Consider the following 18383-nt stretch of genomic DNA (forward strand, 5'->3'; position numbering starts at 1 on the left):
TGATGAAGTTGTAGACTGAGCTCTACCATTACCACCTCCTTGACCCTGTCTAGAAGGACAATCCCTCAACCTGTGACCAGACTAACCGCACCCAAAGCATCTTTTTTCCTGCGAGACACTAGCGCGGATGGTTCTTATCACACTTAGGGCAAATGGGGTAAGTCTTGGTGCCTGAAACACTTCCATAATAGTTAGAGCCCGGTGCTCTACCCTTCTGTTCATACCTATTCTTGGAGGATGGAACACTAGCTGACGAAGGGGCGGGAGCTGAAAACTTCTACTGACTCTGCGAGCGATTTCCACCACTCGATTTCTACTAAGAATAGTCATAGTTTCCAGTCCTAGCCTTCTTATTATCCTTAGTTTGTTCCCAAGCTTATCCCCTTAAACCTGCTGAGCATATGTCATAAGCCTACATATGTTCATATCTCCCACTAACATAGCATTTCTGCATTCAATTTTCACTGAATCTGACACTCCATACAAAAACTTATTCATCTGATCCCTGGAGTCAGCAACCATGTGAGGAGCATACCTGGAGAGTTGGTTAAAATTCAGCCCATACTCTTGCATTGTCATGTTACCCTGCCCCAAGTTCATGAATGCTTGAGCCTTTGCTTTTCTCAACTCTATTAGGGAAAACCTGTCAAGAAAAGTCTCACTAAAGCAATCCCAAGTTATAGGAGCTGCATCTGTACCCCTATTTTCCTTCCACTGAGTGTACCAGATATGAGCGACATCCTTCAACTAGTAGAATGCCAACTCAACCGGATCATTCCTAGTGACTTGCATTACCTCGAAGATTTTCTTGAAATCATCCAAGAAATTCTGAGGATCCTCATTAGTTTGTGATCCTAAGAACTCAGACAGATTTATCCTAACAAAGTCACGGACCCTTGCTGCTACTGATCCACCAATTTCCTTCACATGAGCACGAAGCCGATTGTTCTGGTTAGTCATACTCTGAGCCAACATCTGTATGGAATTCCTGAACTCAGCATTGGAGACTATTTGATCTGGGACTGGAGGAGCTGCGTTTGCATTTCTGGCATTCGCATTCCTAGTGTTAGCTCTACGAGGAGGCATGATCTGAAACGTAGAACGTCAAGTTAGAATGGAATAAGATCATACCTTACGCACGATAAATAACAATAAAGTGAAGTTTTCCTAAAACACTTTGTACCCTCCCTCCCATTAAATGTGGTGCACTTCACACCCATGAAAAGGACTCTACTTAGTGCAGCTTTCCGGACATCCTAGGACTCTTGAACCTAGTCTTCTGATACAAAGTTTGTCACGCCCCGAGACTAACCCTGAGACGCGGACACGGGACCTAGGACCACAAGTGATCCCAAGCTAACCCTGTTGTCATGAAACATGAGCATACGAAAGAATATAAATTATTGCGGAAGCTAAATCATACTTCAAATGAAAAGATTAAAAAAAACCCATATGCTAAATCTGAGATATATGAAAACTGAGGAGTTCATTACAAAGAAAATATTAACTCACTAGTAAGCTGAAACTAACTATTTCTGAAAATGGCCTCTAAACTAGACAAAAGATATTGGGACAAGCCCCAGCTAAGTCTAGCAAAAACTAAAACTAAATGACTAAAAGACTGAAATAAAACTCATGACTGTTGTCCTTGGAGAATGAGGACTCATCGTTGAATCTGTTGAACTGGAGATCGGAAATCGATCTATGCATGATATGGATGTTGAGAACCTGAACCTACATCATGAGAAGATGTAGCACACGTATGTGTCAGTACTTGAAAGGTACTAAGCATGTAGGATAGAATAAAGCTGAAATAAAACATAACTGAACAAGCACAAAAGCAAGTATAATAATCTGAACAAGATATACTGAGTTCTGAGCTAACTGGATGCAATGACCAATTTATAACATACTGAAACTGAAACGGGCATAATTGTTTACTTGGAGGTCTGATTTTAGTAAGGTCAATGGATATGGAAAGCTAATTCAATTATCTATCTGCGTGTATGTCATGGGACACCTACTTCATTTTGTGCGAAGAGTTATGACCATCTGAAGTTGACCCAACTACATTTTCCCCCTAAATGTCTACTATTTCTCACCTACTGTTTGACATACGGACCGTAGGTCAAACGACGATCCTTGTTGGTCAATCGTCATTCGTATCAGAGAATGAGTAAATGGGATATTGATCAATGGACGAAGACTACAGACTGTAGGTCCATCCATCGTTCGACACTCAGTCAAATTTTCTGGACTGGAATTTTGGAAGGTTTCTGACTCAATCGACGGATGTGCAGGACGGACCATGGGTTAGGATACGGTCCGTCGATGGCCACCGTCGATTGCACCTGCAGATTTTCTAAAAAAAACTGGTTTTTGGTCTGTTTTGGATACGGGGTGTTACAACTTAAAGTGGAGGTTAGCATGTCAATCTCATCTTGTAAACTAGCTTTTAATTTCGCTTAGAGAAGATTAGTATACACAGTTTGAAAAGTCCTGTTGAGACAGATCGTGGTTTTACTTCCTTGAGCAATGAGGTTTCCACGTAAAGTTGTTGTGCAATCTTAACCTTGTTCCATGGATACTGGTGGATGCATAAATTCCAAAAATTCTATATTGTTTGAATACATTTTTAGATAGAATGTATTGTTCATCGACATTACATAAGGTCACATATACATAATTTTAAGCATTAATCTAGAGGAAAAGTAGGATATGATATTGAGTGTCACACCTCGAGCCTACAATCTCATATGGCCACTACTCTAAACTATATATGGTTCCAAGAAGACCCTTGATCTGTACTACTTCATGTAACAATTTTAAAAAGACAAACTCAAAAACTCTATTTTTAGAAATTTGAGAACTGAATAATTTTAGGTGTTTTCAAAAAAAAAAAGAAAGTAAAACTTAAATTCATCTTAATCGTCTATGAAGCTTCTAATGTATTGAAGATGGGTTACAAGGAAAGAACCCAGGCTACCTGAATATGTTACTAACAATATCTAATAACCATTTATAGTCTAGGTAAATCAGAGCCCTTTGAAAGTAAGGAGGTTTCAGTAATAAAGTTGGATGAAAGTGAAATTCTAGTTATGCAACTGCTACCGATCCTAAGTACCTAAACTGCATCATGAAATGATGCAGTGCCAAATGACGTTAGCATACAGAATATATAGTATGTAACTAGATTAAGTGAAACAAGTGGCTAAAACTCAATACACCAAGTAAAATGAAGAATTCCGAAGATAGACTGAACAAACTCAATTGAATAACGTGTGCTTTAACAACAACTCCTTAACTAAATATTTACAATAATATAGAAAATACCAAAAATAATATAATTTTATTTTTCTTAGGAAGTTTCTCCAAACCGACAACCATAATGTGAGTCTCATGGTGACACAACATCTTTCCCACATTACCACTGCTATCTTATACCTTGCCAAGGTAAAGGATTAACATAGCTAATGGATCCAATCTCTGATCTCTTATCAAAATCTTACTACTGAGTCTCCCGAATCAACGACATAGTTCTAAATTTAGGATTACATGAATTCTTAACCAACTTAGTCCTCAATACTACAATAGAAAATATACATTGTGCTTAATAACTATAAAGATGTTCCACTTTAGGGAAAGTATCTCACTTTAGTGGAAAAAATGATAATATGATACTTTGAGTCTATGCTCAATAATCTTCTTCGAAATTGAACTAATCTGAACTAACCATACTTTACTTTAAAACTTGATTATGCTTTTTTTCAAATTTGACTATGTTTTTTTAATATTTGAGATATGCTTTCTTTAAAGTTGAACACGTTTTGTTTAACAAATTGTCTATACTTTCTATGAAAATATGCATTTTGATGCAGAATATACTTTCTCAAAATATTTCTAATGTAATGCACTAGAAGCAAAATATTCTTTTTCAAAACTCTTCTAAAATAATGCACTTGAAGCAAAACATACTTTCTTGAAACTCTTCTAAAACATTGTACTTCAAACTAAATATACTTCTTCAACTCTTTCTTGAAAGACTTTTTAGAAACTTGTAAAGTATTCCACTCATTAAAATAAAGCATATGAAATATCATAACAAGGTTATCCAATAACTTAGACTAAGAAGGGCCCATGAGGTAGAACAAATACGAGTGCTCAATAAAAAATCATCAATGATATGCAAAGTAATAATTTCAATAATAGGATCAAGAATCAACAATTTGAAATAGGGAGAATTTGAAACAATAGACTCTGGGTAAAAAAAATATAAGCTTTGTATCTTACTAACTAAAATTTCTATCCCGACTCAAGGTGGCCCCCCTAAGTGTAACATGGCGTATAGGAACAGAGAGGCCCTACACAAGCCACTCAATGTTCAGCATACAAGAAAATAGAATAAAGAGATTAAAATATAGTTTCAACATATGAAGAGTTTTATAGGAAAAGTAGAAATCTAAACCTCGTCCCCAAGCCATCTTGTATGAAAGAGTATATCAGGGTGTAGCCGGTGCATCAAATTCTAAAACTAAAGTAAAGACAAAATGGGAATCAAGTTCGTTCCTCGGAATATAAGAACTCACCGAACATCAGTCTTCTATATGATATCCCTAGCCACGGAAGTGCGAATTTATAAGATATTTCCTACATTTGAGAAAATATAAGCAAGAGTATCCGTTAGTGCAAAATATGTACCAAGTATGATCGTCAAGTATAAAACATTTGAAGACATCAGAAAAGAGACATTTTCATGGAGTCCAATGACCAAGATAAATCATGAATGTAAAAGAACTAGAAGACATAAGTTATAAAACATGGTCAATGCAAATAGACATCATTTTAATTCACTGGTGAGATACTTCATGAAGTAGCCTTACTTCATTACTATGGGAAATTTACCTTAAACCGATATATAAGATCATGTACGCTATCAACACAACATCCGATATCTACCACATTAAAAAGGAGTGTCCTACTTGCCGAAGTAAGACCATGAAATTCTAGCTTATGTGAATTCACTAGCTAATATCTACTAAGACAGGCATCCTATAGGGGCACTCAGATATGGAATAAAAAGATTGCTTCTATAGAGCTCTTATATCAATATCCTCTCGGTGCTAGTAAATCCTACGGAATAGACATTTTCTTTTCTAGTCTTTTATTATTCGTGAAAGGGCACGTCATCTTACCAATCCAAGCTAAGTCATATGTTATCCATGAAAAGGTACAACGAAGTAATCAATCCAAGCTAGGTTTCATTAGAATAACTCCTTATATCTTTGATTCATTTTAAGTAATAAGATCTTTCAACCTTAGAATCCTTAATGTGAGAAAACCTTTCACATTCATGCATTAGTTAGTTATGTGAGCAATCCTTTCACAACAATTAACCACAACAACATATATGCTTTTACTCTCAAATAAATCTACCTCATATCCATATGATCATGCATAATTCAATAATTCATCTTTCGTAGTTCAAGATTCACTTTCAATCATCAATATCTAGAAAATATGGGTTAAGCATGGCTTCATCGGGATTAACCTTAAAATAATGAGATTGTATCAATTATGCATAAAAGTTCATAAATCAATTAAATAAATCAACATTTAAAAGAACCCATGACATAGACGAAAAACCCTCAATTGAGAATTTCTAACTTTATAAATTGGAAAATTTAGGAACTCAATGGAGCAAAGGGCTCCATGGATAAAAACTATCATACCTTATAGTTCAAAGCCTACAATTGATGGTGAATTTGGAGACTTGATCTTGAAATCCTAATATTCTTCTACAAGTTTTTAGAGAGAGAAAGTTTTGGGGAAGGAACTTGGAAGGATTTGGGGAAATTTAAACAGTGATTTAGAATAGTTAAATTTTAGGCTTAAAAGACTTATATAGGGTCTAGGATTAGGATTAAAACGACCTAATTTAGGTATTAGATGTATAGGAAGAGACTTATATAATCTTGAAAGAATAACTACTGAGTTTTATTTTCTCTAAGTCAATCTCCACGGATGGGTCTACCGTCCGTGCACCATTCTACAGTCCTTGAACCTGTGAATCATTGCCTTAGAATAACTTTTACAAGTCTTGGGTTCAAGCATGAGTTCATTGACTAAGACTCTTCCACCTTCCTTGAACCCTTACTTAGACCCTTGCTATGGAATATTTTTCACAGGACTAAGGTTCAAGAATGGTTTCACTGGCTGTGGACTTCCACTGTCCTTTAACCCATCCTTAGACCCTTGTCTTAGAATATTTTTCAAAAAAATGATCAAAATGGTCCTTGATGTATAGGAGTTGAAGTATTTTGGTCCTTTTTATATATCATCTCATCCAAATAGTCCTTATAGTATACGTAAAGATGATCATTTTAGCCCTTAGCCCTAAAACTAACCAAAAAAAAACTATTAAATTTAACAGTGGATCCAGGTCCTACAACATGCCAAACTATTTTTTAAAAAAATAATAATGAAAAATAAGTAAACTGCTTCTTCCTCGATTTTTTTCTTTCACCATCACCATGGCACCTTGCTCCCTCAACTTCTTTCTTTCACAAGGTCATACTTCGTATCCTTGTAAGAAAATAATACAAACTACATTCATTTCTTATCTTTCGTCAGAATTTTTTTTTTGACCAGCTCCTATTTTCTTATATAAGAAGAAGAAGAAATCAAGATCGCTGAAACAAAAGTTAACCAAGTAAATCAGTTAAGATACTCCATTTCTCCTTGATATCGCCATAAATCAATTCCTTTTAAGTTGTAACTAATATCCTTTTTGTTTTATCCTTTTCAAAATTACGAGTATTTTTTTCAACATCTTTATTCATTCCATTTTTCATCAAAAGGATTAAAATTGAATGGTCAGAGCTAGAAAATAAAAATCTTAAGAAACTTTTTGTCTGTATGAGAGGATTTTATCAGTAAAAACAAAAATAGATCATTTGAAAATTGTTATAAAAATGGTTGAAGAAAACCGATGGAGGAGAAAAGATTACGAAAGAAAGAGGGAGGAAGAAGGTTCCACCAAGCGTGGAACCACCATTAAATTTAACAAAAAAAAATTTGGTTTATTTTTAGGTCTAGGGACTAAAATGACCATCATTTCATATGCATTAAGGACTATTTGGATGAGATGATATATATAAAGGACCAACATACTTCAACCCCTATACATCAAGGACCATTTTGATCATTTTCTCGATATTTTTTATGAGGCTTGAGTTCAAGGATGGGTTCACTGACCGTGGACTCATCAACCGTCCTTGAACCCTTCCTTAGACCCTTGACTTGTAATATTTGCACAAGGCATGGGTTCAAGGATGGTCACTGACCGTGGACTCTTTCACCGTCTTTGAACCTTTCCATCATTCTTGAACCCGTCCTTACAAGTCTGTTTTCGAGGCGTTATAATTTTAAATGTAGGGCTTGAGGATGAACTATGGTTAACATGTTACTAGATTTTGATGGCGAAGATAGTAATTTTCGTAGTCCTCAATATGGATGAACTTTTTTAATACCTTCATCTGAAGGATATATGCGAGAATGACAAAAAAGACCATGATAAGATAAAGAACAAAAGAGAGTCAGAGAGGAATATCATGGTTATTCACTTTCTATTCTCAATTTGGGTCATCTATCTCCATATTCAGTCATCGAACATAGAGATATTCAGAATCTTCTAAACTCATTTGCAGATAGGGAATTTGATGTTCAAATGTAGCTTTCCCTTAATATAAGATCACCATATGAAATGGAGAGAAGGTTGAAAAGGAAGGAAACATATGAATATGTGAAAACTTACATGATAGACTTCAAAACTCTAGGAGCGAGTGGTTGGTGAAATTTGAGTTAGTAATGGTGATGAATTTGTCAACATAGCCTCAAGAATGATCTTCATCTAGGATCGCTATAATGGAGTTTTTTCCTCAATTCATGAGAGTAATGATTCCCCCACACACTATTCTCGGAAAAGATAAAAGCAACAAATGGATTATTGAGAAGGATTGATTGGTCTCAAGAGCCAAAGCCCAAAGATTTGCAACAACCCTCAAAACCTTTGGCCCAAGTTGACCCAAACACAACGTGAAGGTTTTTCTAAATAAGATGATTACCTTATCAATTGCAAGATTTGAATCCCATGGAGAATACATAAGTGGAAGCAAATGAATAATCGAGATTTAGGAGGGTGATACTTTTAAAGTCCCCGTGAGCGATTATCCAGAACTTGTCTTTCGACTACTTGTAGTTGTATAGGGAAATAGGAATATTCGACTACCTTATTAAGAAAACATATTTGTTGACCACTTTATCTCTTTCTTTTTTTCTCAACATGGCTACTTTGTCAGATTTTAAAGTTATCCTAGATGAAGTAAGTCTTGAGGAACTATGTTATCAACACAAAGTTTTGGAAGAGTACTATCACTTATTTTTCTTCGGGACACCCTAGATGATAGAAGATTTGCCTAAACTAGAAAGGGATGAATATAGAAGGTTAAGAGCAAGAATAAAAGATAGCGCTCTCTCTCTATATATATATATATGTATGTATGTGTTTTCTTCTTTGAGCCACCCTAAATGACAGAAGATTTTCCTAAACTAGAAAGGGATGAAGATATGGAAAGTTAAGAGCGAGGAATATAAAAGATAGCGCTATCTCTCTCTATGTATGTATGTGTGTGTTTTCTTCTTGGGGCCACCCCACAGAAGATTTACGTAAACTAGCAAGGGATGAATACATGGAAAGTTATGAGAGTGTAATAAAAGCTAGCGCTCTCACTGTGTGCGCACGCGCGTATGTGCGTGTCGTGAAAGGTTGGAATGAGCATAAAGATTTCAATTTATAGACGCAAGGAAAGAGTTAACTATTCCCTTGAGTGACACACCGTCATTGGACCAATGACCAGTCTATGTGTGGCAGGTGCATTTAAGGAAATTGGGACCAATGTCTTTTCTAATAGATTAGACTATCGTCAGATTGATCTATCATCGAAATTTTTATCATAGAAAACTCAATGAAGTTGATTCGGAAAAGTAAGATGAGGTCAAAATTGGCCTCAATGAGTTTCCAAAGACATCATAATGATTGTCATCAAAAGTAAGAAGAGGAATTGTATGCTCATGATGTGGGGAAATATACAAAAGGAAGGATATGCTAGATATTTTTTATCATACAAATACCATCATTATAGATCAGAGAAATATAGGTTGACACTTGACACCACTAATGATAATTTCACATAGATAATAACTATTTGTAGTAGTACTTTAGGGCTTGAGTAAAACTTTTTCTCACGGTCCGATTTTACACCTGGACGTGGCCGACGCTCAAGAACCATTGTTGGTCCCTAATCAAACTCTCATCCAGGTTGACTACAAACAGAAGACTAACTTAAGCATGCAAAAGCTTAAAACTGAAATAAAATTGAATAAACTCAACGTTACAAAGCTTTAACTCAATTAAACAACTCTGAATAAAAATAATGTATTCAACTTGCTATAAAATAGGCAACTTAAGTCTTTAAAATATTTAATAAAATATATGAAGATTTCTGAAATTCTACTATCTATTTATGAATCGTCTAAATGACAATGATGGAACTCGGTACAAGGCCCACAACATCCTAACAACTGATATAGCTGAAAGGTAAACGAAATTTTCCGGAAGTAAGGAGGCTCACCATAGCTAACTTTAAATCTCTATTATATCAATGAAGATCCTATTAATGATCTTGAATACATGTGTCTGCATCATGAGAAGATGCAGGCGAAATGGCTCAGTACGTGGAATGTACGAGCTTGTATGAGGAATTCTAAAACATAACATAAGCTTGAAGTTGATAAAAATGGAAGCATACTTACCTCTTTTCAAACTTACTCAACTCAAGAAAATACTCAAGGATACTAAAAAATACTCAATTTACTCAACTCAGAAGTACTCAAGGATAAGATACTCAATTCATAGATTAGATACTCAACTTCAAAGATATGATACTCGACCCAATTAAGCACATATCAACTCAAGATAGTCAACTCGAAATACTTAACTTCTGATATAACTAAACTCATTTAAATATAAAGCATTTTAAAACAAGTGCAGCGTAAAGAAAAGTTATTTAAAACATGATCTCAACTCATAATCATAATATCATAAAAAACATACCATGCTCCCTCTCAAAGTCTACTTGTGCAATGCATGAATAAAGTTTCATTCCCCCATTCATACTAAAAATAACCCCTTGAGAAACCATGCAATTACTACTGTGGAGTTTATCTACCCGAAAACCACCACTGTGAGCCTGATGGTGATATAGTGACTTGCCCACGCTGCCAGAACTGTCCTATACTTTACCATCATATAAAACGCTTAACTTAGTGGATCCACTAGCTTAACTTAAGTGATCATCTAAAAAGTATGACCTTTTGATAATCATGTTGTTTACATAGTTTATGGAGATTTGAGTTAATATGAACTCGAATTCCCATATCGATGCTCAATACTACTCCGAAAAATATACTTAGCTCATATGTTTTTAAAATCACTTCTTTCTTTGGTTTGAGATACTTAGCTAAACTTCTCTTAAAATCTCTCTTTTGGAATCGATGTTCCCTTTCTTTCTCAAATATGAAAACATTTTAAAACTCTTTGGGAATACATAGTCCTTATATACTTCTTTGAAGAAATGACTTCAATCTATACTTTTTACTCAACTTGAACTTTAAGTCTTTCAAACAAAATGAAAACGTTTGTGAAAGACTTCTGAAATTTTTATAAACTTTACTTTGACTTGCTCTTAACATCTGGACTTGACTCTTGACTTTGATCTTAACTTTGCTTGAATTAAGATTATGGATTCAAGGTTCGTGATATCATGTTTATGGATAATTTCATGATGTTCAACTTGGAGGGTTCATGTAGAATTATGAGCATGAAGTACTCAACTCAAGGACTCAAATTTTAATCTCAAGACTGTTCGACTTATAGGGTTTATGCAGAATTGTGGGCATTACCAATTGAACTCAAGGACTCCATGGGTAACATGTTATAGTCCCATGATTAGAAATATAAACTCAAAGGTGTTAGAAACTTATTACTCAAGACTTTGAACTTGCAGATCCTACTCCTCTCAAAGATACTCAATTTGTGGAGTCCATGCAGAACTTATGGGCATGAACGACTCGACTCGAAGGTCTACATACTACATGGAACTCATGTACACAACTCTTCTCATTCCCTTACTTACTTCCTCAAAACTTAATTCAAATTAATAGTTGATCTCAAGGATTCACAATTGAACTCAAATACTTTCTTGAACTCTACTTTTAACTCTCTCTTGAATTGAATTATGAATTCAAGAGTTATGGTCATGATATGAAGGATCTCAATAACAATATAGAAATTCGATAATTAGGAATATAACTTTTGAAAGAATATGAAATCAACAACTGAAAATCAACTTATCTCAACAATACTGAAATCTAGGGGTAGAATCCTAGATTATTCTTTTACTTATCTGAAAGTAGATGTAGGGTGTGAGGATGAACTAGTCCAACAATTACATACCTAGAAGAGCAAGATTCTTGAAGAAGAACTTGATTAGAAGACTTGAAACCCTAGCTTGAAGATAAACAATCAAGAAAGTCTTTTTTGAGATTCTTGAAATCTCTATGACCAAGGATTATGATTTTCATTAGTGAACATGAAAATATGATCTGTTTTTATCCTTTAATGTCAAGAAATTTGTTTATGGTTTTCTAGGAAGTAAAAAAGACAAAAACAACTAGTTTTAATATTTTTTCGTCGACTAATTCTTAACAGCACTGTAAGGTTACTAAAACCGTCATAACTTTTTACTCAAAAATTGGATTGACGCGAAATTGATGGAGTTGGAAAGTAGATTCAATTGTGTTTAATTGGATAGGTCATGACTCACGTAACTCTTAATATTCTAAAGTGATATGGTCGTTTAAAATTGACCCAAGTAGAATCTTAAATCAAAACTTAACCGACAACTCATCAAGAACTTAAATCCTTAATTTTCAAGAACAAAATTACGCTGAAAATAACATGTTTGGTACGTGGGTGAACAAATTCAATACTATGGTAACCGACACACCTCTTAGGAATTAAATCCATGACGAAATTCCGCAACAAGACGCAAGAATCTCGACAAACGCTTGATTCTCTCCTCTTTTCTCTTCTTTTCTCTTCTTGAACTTCAAATAAAACCCTAGGCGTATATTAGGATTATAAAAATGAACCTAATAGTATTACACCCCTAAAATATTACTAAAAACTAATTATATCGGATTGGATAAGGAAAAGACCAAAATATCCCTCACTATTTTCGACTGGACAGTGTAAATTCAAAAGGTCATATCTCACTCATACGAACACGAAACTTAGAAAACTTGGTGGAGTTGGAAAGATAATTCAAAGATCTTTCCTAAGATATATTTTAGAACACCTAACTCATCAAATGCTAGGAGTTATGGTCGTTAAAGTTGACCAAAAACTCATACTTGGCTTAACTCTCCAAATTTCAGATTTTTGTTATTTACAATTTAGTTCTTTTAGAACTCAAGGTTTTACATTTAGTCACCTGACCTTAACACTAAAGAAATTTTAAATTCCTTGACAAAAACCTACTCACTACGAAGGATGGATCAAGTCTTAGCACAAAAAATTTCTGGGATGTTATATTTTTCTTTTGATTAATGTATTACTTTTGTAACCTATAATTGGTATTTTTTGGCACAATTGTAATTCACTTGATTCCAAGAAATACGCCATCGACACACAATGACTCTTGAAACCAAGATTTTCATATTTCATTAATTCGTCTTTGTTTTATAGCATTAATTTACTATATCGTTCTTGGATATCTGAGTCTTAGAGTCATTGGATCCAATATACAAACGTTCATCATCGAAGCTCTAACATTTTATACCGCTTTCTTTTACATACTTTATTATCTGTATCTCGTTTTTATTTATTACATTAATCAACATATTCAATTGCTAACAAATATCGATACAAATTAAAGGAGTTAAACTAAGACTGGTATATCCTTGTCGTACCATTTTCTTAGTAAACATACATATTATCCTAAAATTATCATATGATTTTCAATAGCTTATTACTTGGCTTAATGACATTGCAAACAATCCTTCTTTTAAAATTAATAATAAATATATAGAAGTAAGTTAAGTTGGGAGAAAAGAACTATTCAAATTTAGTAGTATATATTATATACAAAATGAAATGAACCGAAAGTGCTAGTTGGCATCTAGAAGGCATTGTAGATGTATATAATTTACTTATGCACGTTGTGTAACAACTAGTTCTTATACACCAAAAAATTATTAAAATATATACATATTTTATAAAATAAAATCATTTAAAGATTAGAAAAAAGGAACATATATACTAATTGTTTCATTAGTGGGAAGGCTTAGCTTGTTGCAACATTGAATTATGGAAGGTATTGAAATTAGTGATTCAAATAGATGGAAAAAGGATGAAGAAGAAGTATTGAAATGGGAAGATAATGAGCATGATGTTCCAACTTATAATAATAATGATAATGTTATAAGAAGAGGAAGTGATGATGAAAGAATAATTAGTCTTAGCATGGAAGAGAAAAGGAATTTGTTGAATAGACTAATGAACATTCCTCAAGAAGAAGAAGACAATCACAACTTCTTGTTAAAGCTCAAACAACGATTTTATAGGTATGTAATATTCTTAACACATTTGATTGTTGAAATGGCATATGAACATTGTTTAAATATATTTTTGACCACTTTTGATATATATTAAAAATCTTACTAAAGTACTTTTTTTAATCTATTTTGTGTATAGTGCAATTTTTTTTTGTTATTGAGATTTGATGAGACTTTCGTTATATATCTGATTAAATTCTTTTTTTTTATGGCTCATATCGATCAAGTGGTCATAGTTTATAAATATTTTATAGAAATAAAAAAAATGTATAGCTCCCGTAAAATCAAGCAGCCATAGTTTGTAAATATTTGATGGAAATTAAGAAAGAAATGTTTATTTTTGTCAATGTTATACGACTAAAATTGCTTAGGAATATATTTGATAGATCATTTAGAACCAATAACCCTAAATATAAGAGCCTATTTTTGTCATTTTCTCAAGCCTGATGCATCAATACTAAATCCACCACATGATATTGAATTTTATCTTCTAGCTCTTATTTTGTAGATTGTAACATTCTTGGAATGGTGTGTGTTAAACATTTGATGAATTTAACCAAAAAATAAATAACATTAGTTGTGTAGCATTAATTTAATATTTCATTATGAAGTTAACAAGATTTTTTGATTTTTGCCTACATCACAACTCATATCGATCAGGGTTGGGATAGAATTTCCGAAAATCGAAGTTCGTTTCGAACATTTAACTGTAGAAGCAGAAGCGTATGCGGGGACAAGAGCATTGCCTACAATGTTCAACTTCACAATCAATATGATTGAGGTAATTTACCTTAATTATGCAAACATATTAAAAAAGAAAAACAAGTACTAGGTGTTAATAATCTCATATAATACCGTGATAATATATATGTATATAAAGAATTTTAATTTAGTATTATATATTGCTTAAATTAAACTAAAACTACTCTAACATCTATCATTATATTTGTAGGGTGCCTTGAATTATTTTCACGTTCTCCCAAAAAGAAAGAAGTCATTTTCAATTCTGAATGATGTTAGTGGAATCATCAAGCCTGGAAGGTGAGGGTTGAAAATTTATCTTTTTTTTTTCTTTCCCAAATGATAATTAGTAAAACGTATCAGAACTATGTAAATATTATGCAGATATCTTTCGTCATACTTTTGGGATATTAGTGACTCAGCCATCCATAAATTAGAGAATATATGTCTTGAACTCTAACACAAGATTAAATAGGGACACGTGACACAATCTAATATGTCGATCCAATATCTAATAAATGATGGATCGATAAGATTATGATACGTATATGTCCGTTAGTATAAAGGATGTATATGCTCTACTTTTTGGACAGCGAAGGTATCAATGTCCAAAAAATATGACGGATTGTATCTACATATAGTTTGAGGATATATTTATCATTTTTCCTTTTGTAAAATGCCAACATTTTGATACGGAACACTGGGTAAGAAGACACCTACCGAGTGCCCCTCTATACGAAGTTACCTTATTAGGAAATGATATTACAAATTCAAATTTTATCAGGCTTCAATATTAATACCGAAAATCGAATGGTCAATAATATTGTTTAGTTTTGCAGAATGACACTACTTTTAGGTCCGCCAGGTTGCGGCAAGACAACATTGCTACTAGCTTTAGCTGGAAAGCTAAATTCAGATGTAAAGGTGAGCTAATATGAAATTTATATTATACTCCCTCCGTTCATTTTCATTTGTCATGTTATGCTTTTTGAAAGTCAATTTGATTAATTTTCAAAGTTAAATTAGATTACATTAATTCAATATTTTAAACAAAATATTTAGATATTCAAAAACTATATGAAAAGTATTATCCATTTCAAAAACATATCTATATGATGAAAAAACATGTCGTATAATATTAATCAAAGTTTTTATAATTTGACTCTAAAAATGAAAAAGTATGACAATTATTAGTGGATGATGAGAGTACTTCTTTTGTAAACATATTAATTAAATAAACTCTATACTAAACATTTAATATTTAAGGGGAAATTAAAGTACTCCTATTTTTTTAAAAAAATTATGACTTGGCAACACTAATTTTTCTTTGTGATTTATGATATTAAATTTACTCTCTTATTAATTAACATTCATATTTTATAAAAAAATATTTCTCACAAACATCCACCTTTCCTTCACCATGAGCACGATGATTTCTGCCAGCTTAGAGCAAGTTATGAGATATGATAAAATAAGATCTCAAAGTCAAAGCCAACAAAATCATTAAAATTTTAAAATAAAGTGACATTACATTTTTTAATCTTCTTCAAATTCTATAGATTATGATAATGATGAGGAAAACTATAGATTATGATAATGATGAGGAAAATCATACTTCCACTACATTTTCCATCAACTTTGAGTTATTATTTTCACATGGTTCACACCGAATACAAAAAAATGTTATTATGATGAAAGCAGAAAATCGTGAGTTCAAGTTATTAAGAGTGGAGCTTCTAAGAGCCAAAAGAAATTAACCGGACATCTACTATCTTGTTTTTAATCAATTTTTTTTATTATACATGAGGAGGGGTGGAGGGGGGATAGGGAGGAGATTATAAAGTGAGAAATCAAATTCTTACAAATAAGATAGAGAGTTTAGATAGCCAATCAAATAAACTACTAATATTTTGACTTATTTGTCTAAGGTTGCCCCGACACGCTTTTAAGAGCAATAACTTAAAGTCAAATTATATATCACTTTATTTTTTTCACTATATATTGGTGTATGTTTTATTATGATTAAACTACAATGTTGCTTTTGCATAAAAGTAACAATTTATAAATCTCTAGTTTGAATCCTGACTATTGGTATAACTCCATTTCCTCCTTCCAAACTTGGTGTACATTAGTGATCGCGTTGCATATTCATATTCAAGAGTTGTATCATTTGATAATGCCATATATATTTCTAAAAATATATGAACGGTATGACTAACTCAATAACAAAAATTTTGTAAGGAAACTGAAGCAAACTACCATGAGACAAAATGTATCTTCTTTTTAAAGAGATTCGATTCAGAACTTTTACATCAAGGTTCAATATAATGTTAAAATAGTTCCTTAACTTAATCATCCATTTCAACAAACAATTCGAAATATCTCAACTTTTTTAGAACAAGTCCGAGTCAAATAGTAAACTATTACAAGAAACTTTACTAGCGTTATTAGCATGGATTAAGACAATTTTCTCCATCAACACTTAATTATATCTTTACTAACCTATGCTTTATCCCCTTTTTTTTCCTTGAAAAAAAATAATTTTATTAGGTTTGTGGGAAAGTAAGTTATAATGGGCATGGAATGGATGAATTTGTACCAGAAAGAACATGTGCATATATAAGTCAAGATGATGTTCATCTAGCAAATCTAACGGTGAGGGAGACTCTTGAATTTTCAGCTCGATGTCAAGGAGTTGGACCTTGTTATGGTTAGTATAATGTTATTTTTATATGCATAAATATTGATTTTATTACAAGACAGCTTATGATGTTCATATTAATTTATTTGTGATTAAATTTCCTTCTATAATTCTTGTAGAAACAAGATATAAAAGAGTTAGAATAATTCAAATTGATCTTTTTTCTTAAGAGGATTATCTATAATCACAAACTATATATTATTTACATTAATAATATTTTCATTTAGTTTTTTTCCAACTATTTAGGATTTTTGAGTTAGATAATACTAGAATATTTTGAATACTAATCTTACTTAAATAATACACTTCAAAACAAAATGAGTTTGTTTAAACTTTTAATTCGAGAATATTATTAACTAATAAAAGTTTCTCTGACACTTCAGTATGGTATCAGAGCAGGTAGAGGTCTGCGATCGAATCTCATCGTCATCCAAATAAAAAAAGAATTTCCACGTGTTTGACGCATGAAACGTTTAGATTTTCTACAAGCTTGATTTAGTGTCTTTTTCTATGTTTTGTCATGATTTTGATTGAACTCATTGTTGTGTTCATCTGATTAAATGTCTTATTATGATTTTGTTAAACAGTAGGCTAAGTAAAGAAGTCATAAATCATAATGTTTCTGTCCATTCAGATGTTTACTAATGATGCAGAGATGTTGGAGGAGTTGTTAAAGAGAGAAAAGGAAGCAAATATAAAGCCAGATCCTGATATTGACATGTTTATGAAGGTATCATATGAAGATTAACAGTCAGTTTTTGTTGTAAAAGAGAATTTTGATAACTGACCTGTTTTTGTCAAAATGATTTGTTTTCCAGGCAGCATCAGTTCAAGGGAAAGAGCCAAATATAATAACAGATTATACCCTCAAGGTAATCCTAAACTCACGAGTGCCTAAACAAATCTATTTCTTGCCTATTAACTCTTAATTAACAGATATTAGGTCTTGAGATATGTGCTGAGACACTAGTTGGTGATGAAATGGTACGAGGGATTTCTGGTGGACAGCTAAAGAGACTCACCACAGGTACTGTCATTTCTATACAATTCAACACCTTTGACTATATATCATACCGTCATATATGGTTAAAACTATTTTGTTACTTATATATAGTTGACTTCGAACATCTTTGGCCTCTTCGTGTGTCTACTTTCCGTATTTCGAACTTCCTTAGTGAAAATCCTGACTATATATATATATATATAT

The 18383-nt window shown here is 32.7% G+C and overlaps 1 protein-coding gene across 1 annotated transcript in view; it reads left to right on the top strand.

Moving 5' to 3' along the window:
- Positions 1-13486: 13486 nt before the first annotated feature.
- The window catches only part of LOC107005750 (pleiotropic drug resistance protein 1-like), a 12230-nt gene continuing 7333 nt past the window's right edge, over positions 13487-18383 (top strand). The window contains exons 1-8 of the mRNA XM_015204405.2: positions 13487-13743; positions 14395-14515; positions 14687-14775; positions 15315-15399; positions 17026-17185; positions 17830-17906; positions 17995-18048; positions 18113-18203. Of these exons, the coding sequence (XP_015059891.1) occupies positions 13487-13743; positions 14395-14515; positions 14687-14775; positions 15315-15399; positions 17026-17185; positions 17830-17906; positions 17995-18048; positions 18113-18203 (934 nt within the window). The remainder of the gene's footprint in view (positions 13744-14394; positions 14516-14686; positions 14776-15314; positions 15400-17025; positions 17186-17829; positions 17907-17994; positions 18049-18112; positions 18204-18383) is intronic.

This window comes from Solanum pennellii, chromosome 12, assembly GCF_001406875.1.
Source record: "Solanum pennellii chromosome 12, SPENNV200".
Classification (NCBI taxonomy): domain Eukaryota; kingdom Viridiplantae; phylum Streptophyta; class Magnoliopsida; order Solanales; family Solanaceae; genus Solanum; species Solanum pennellii.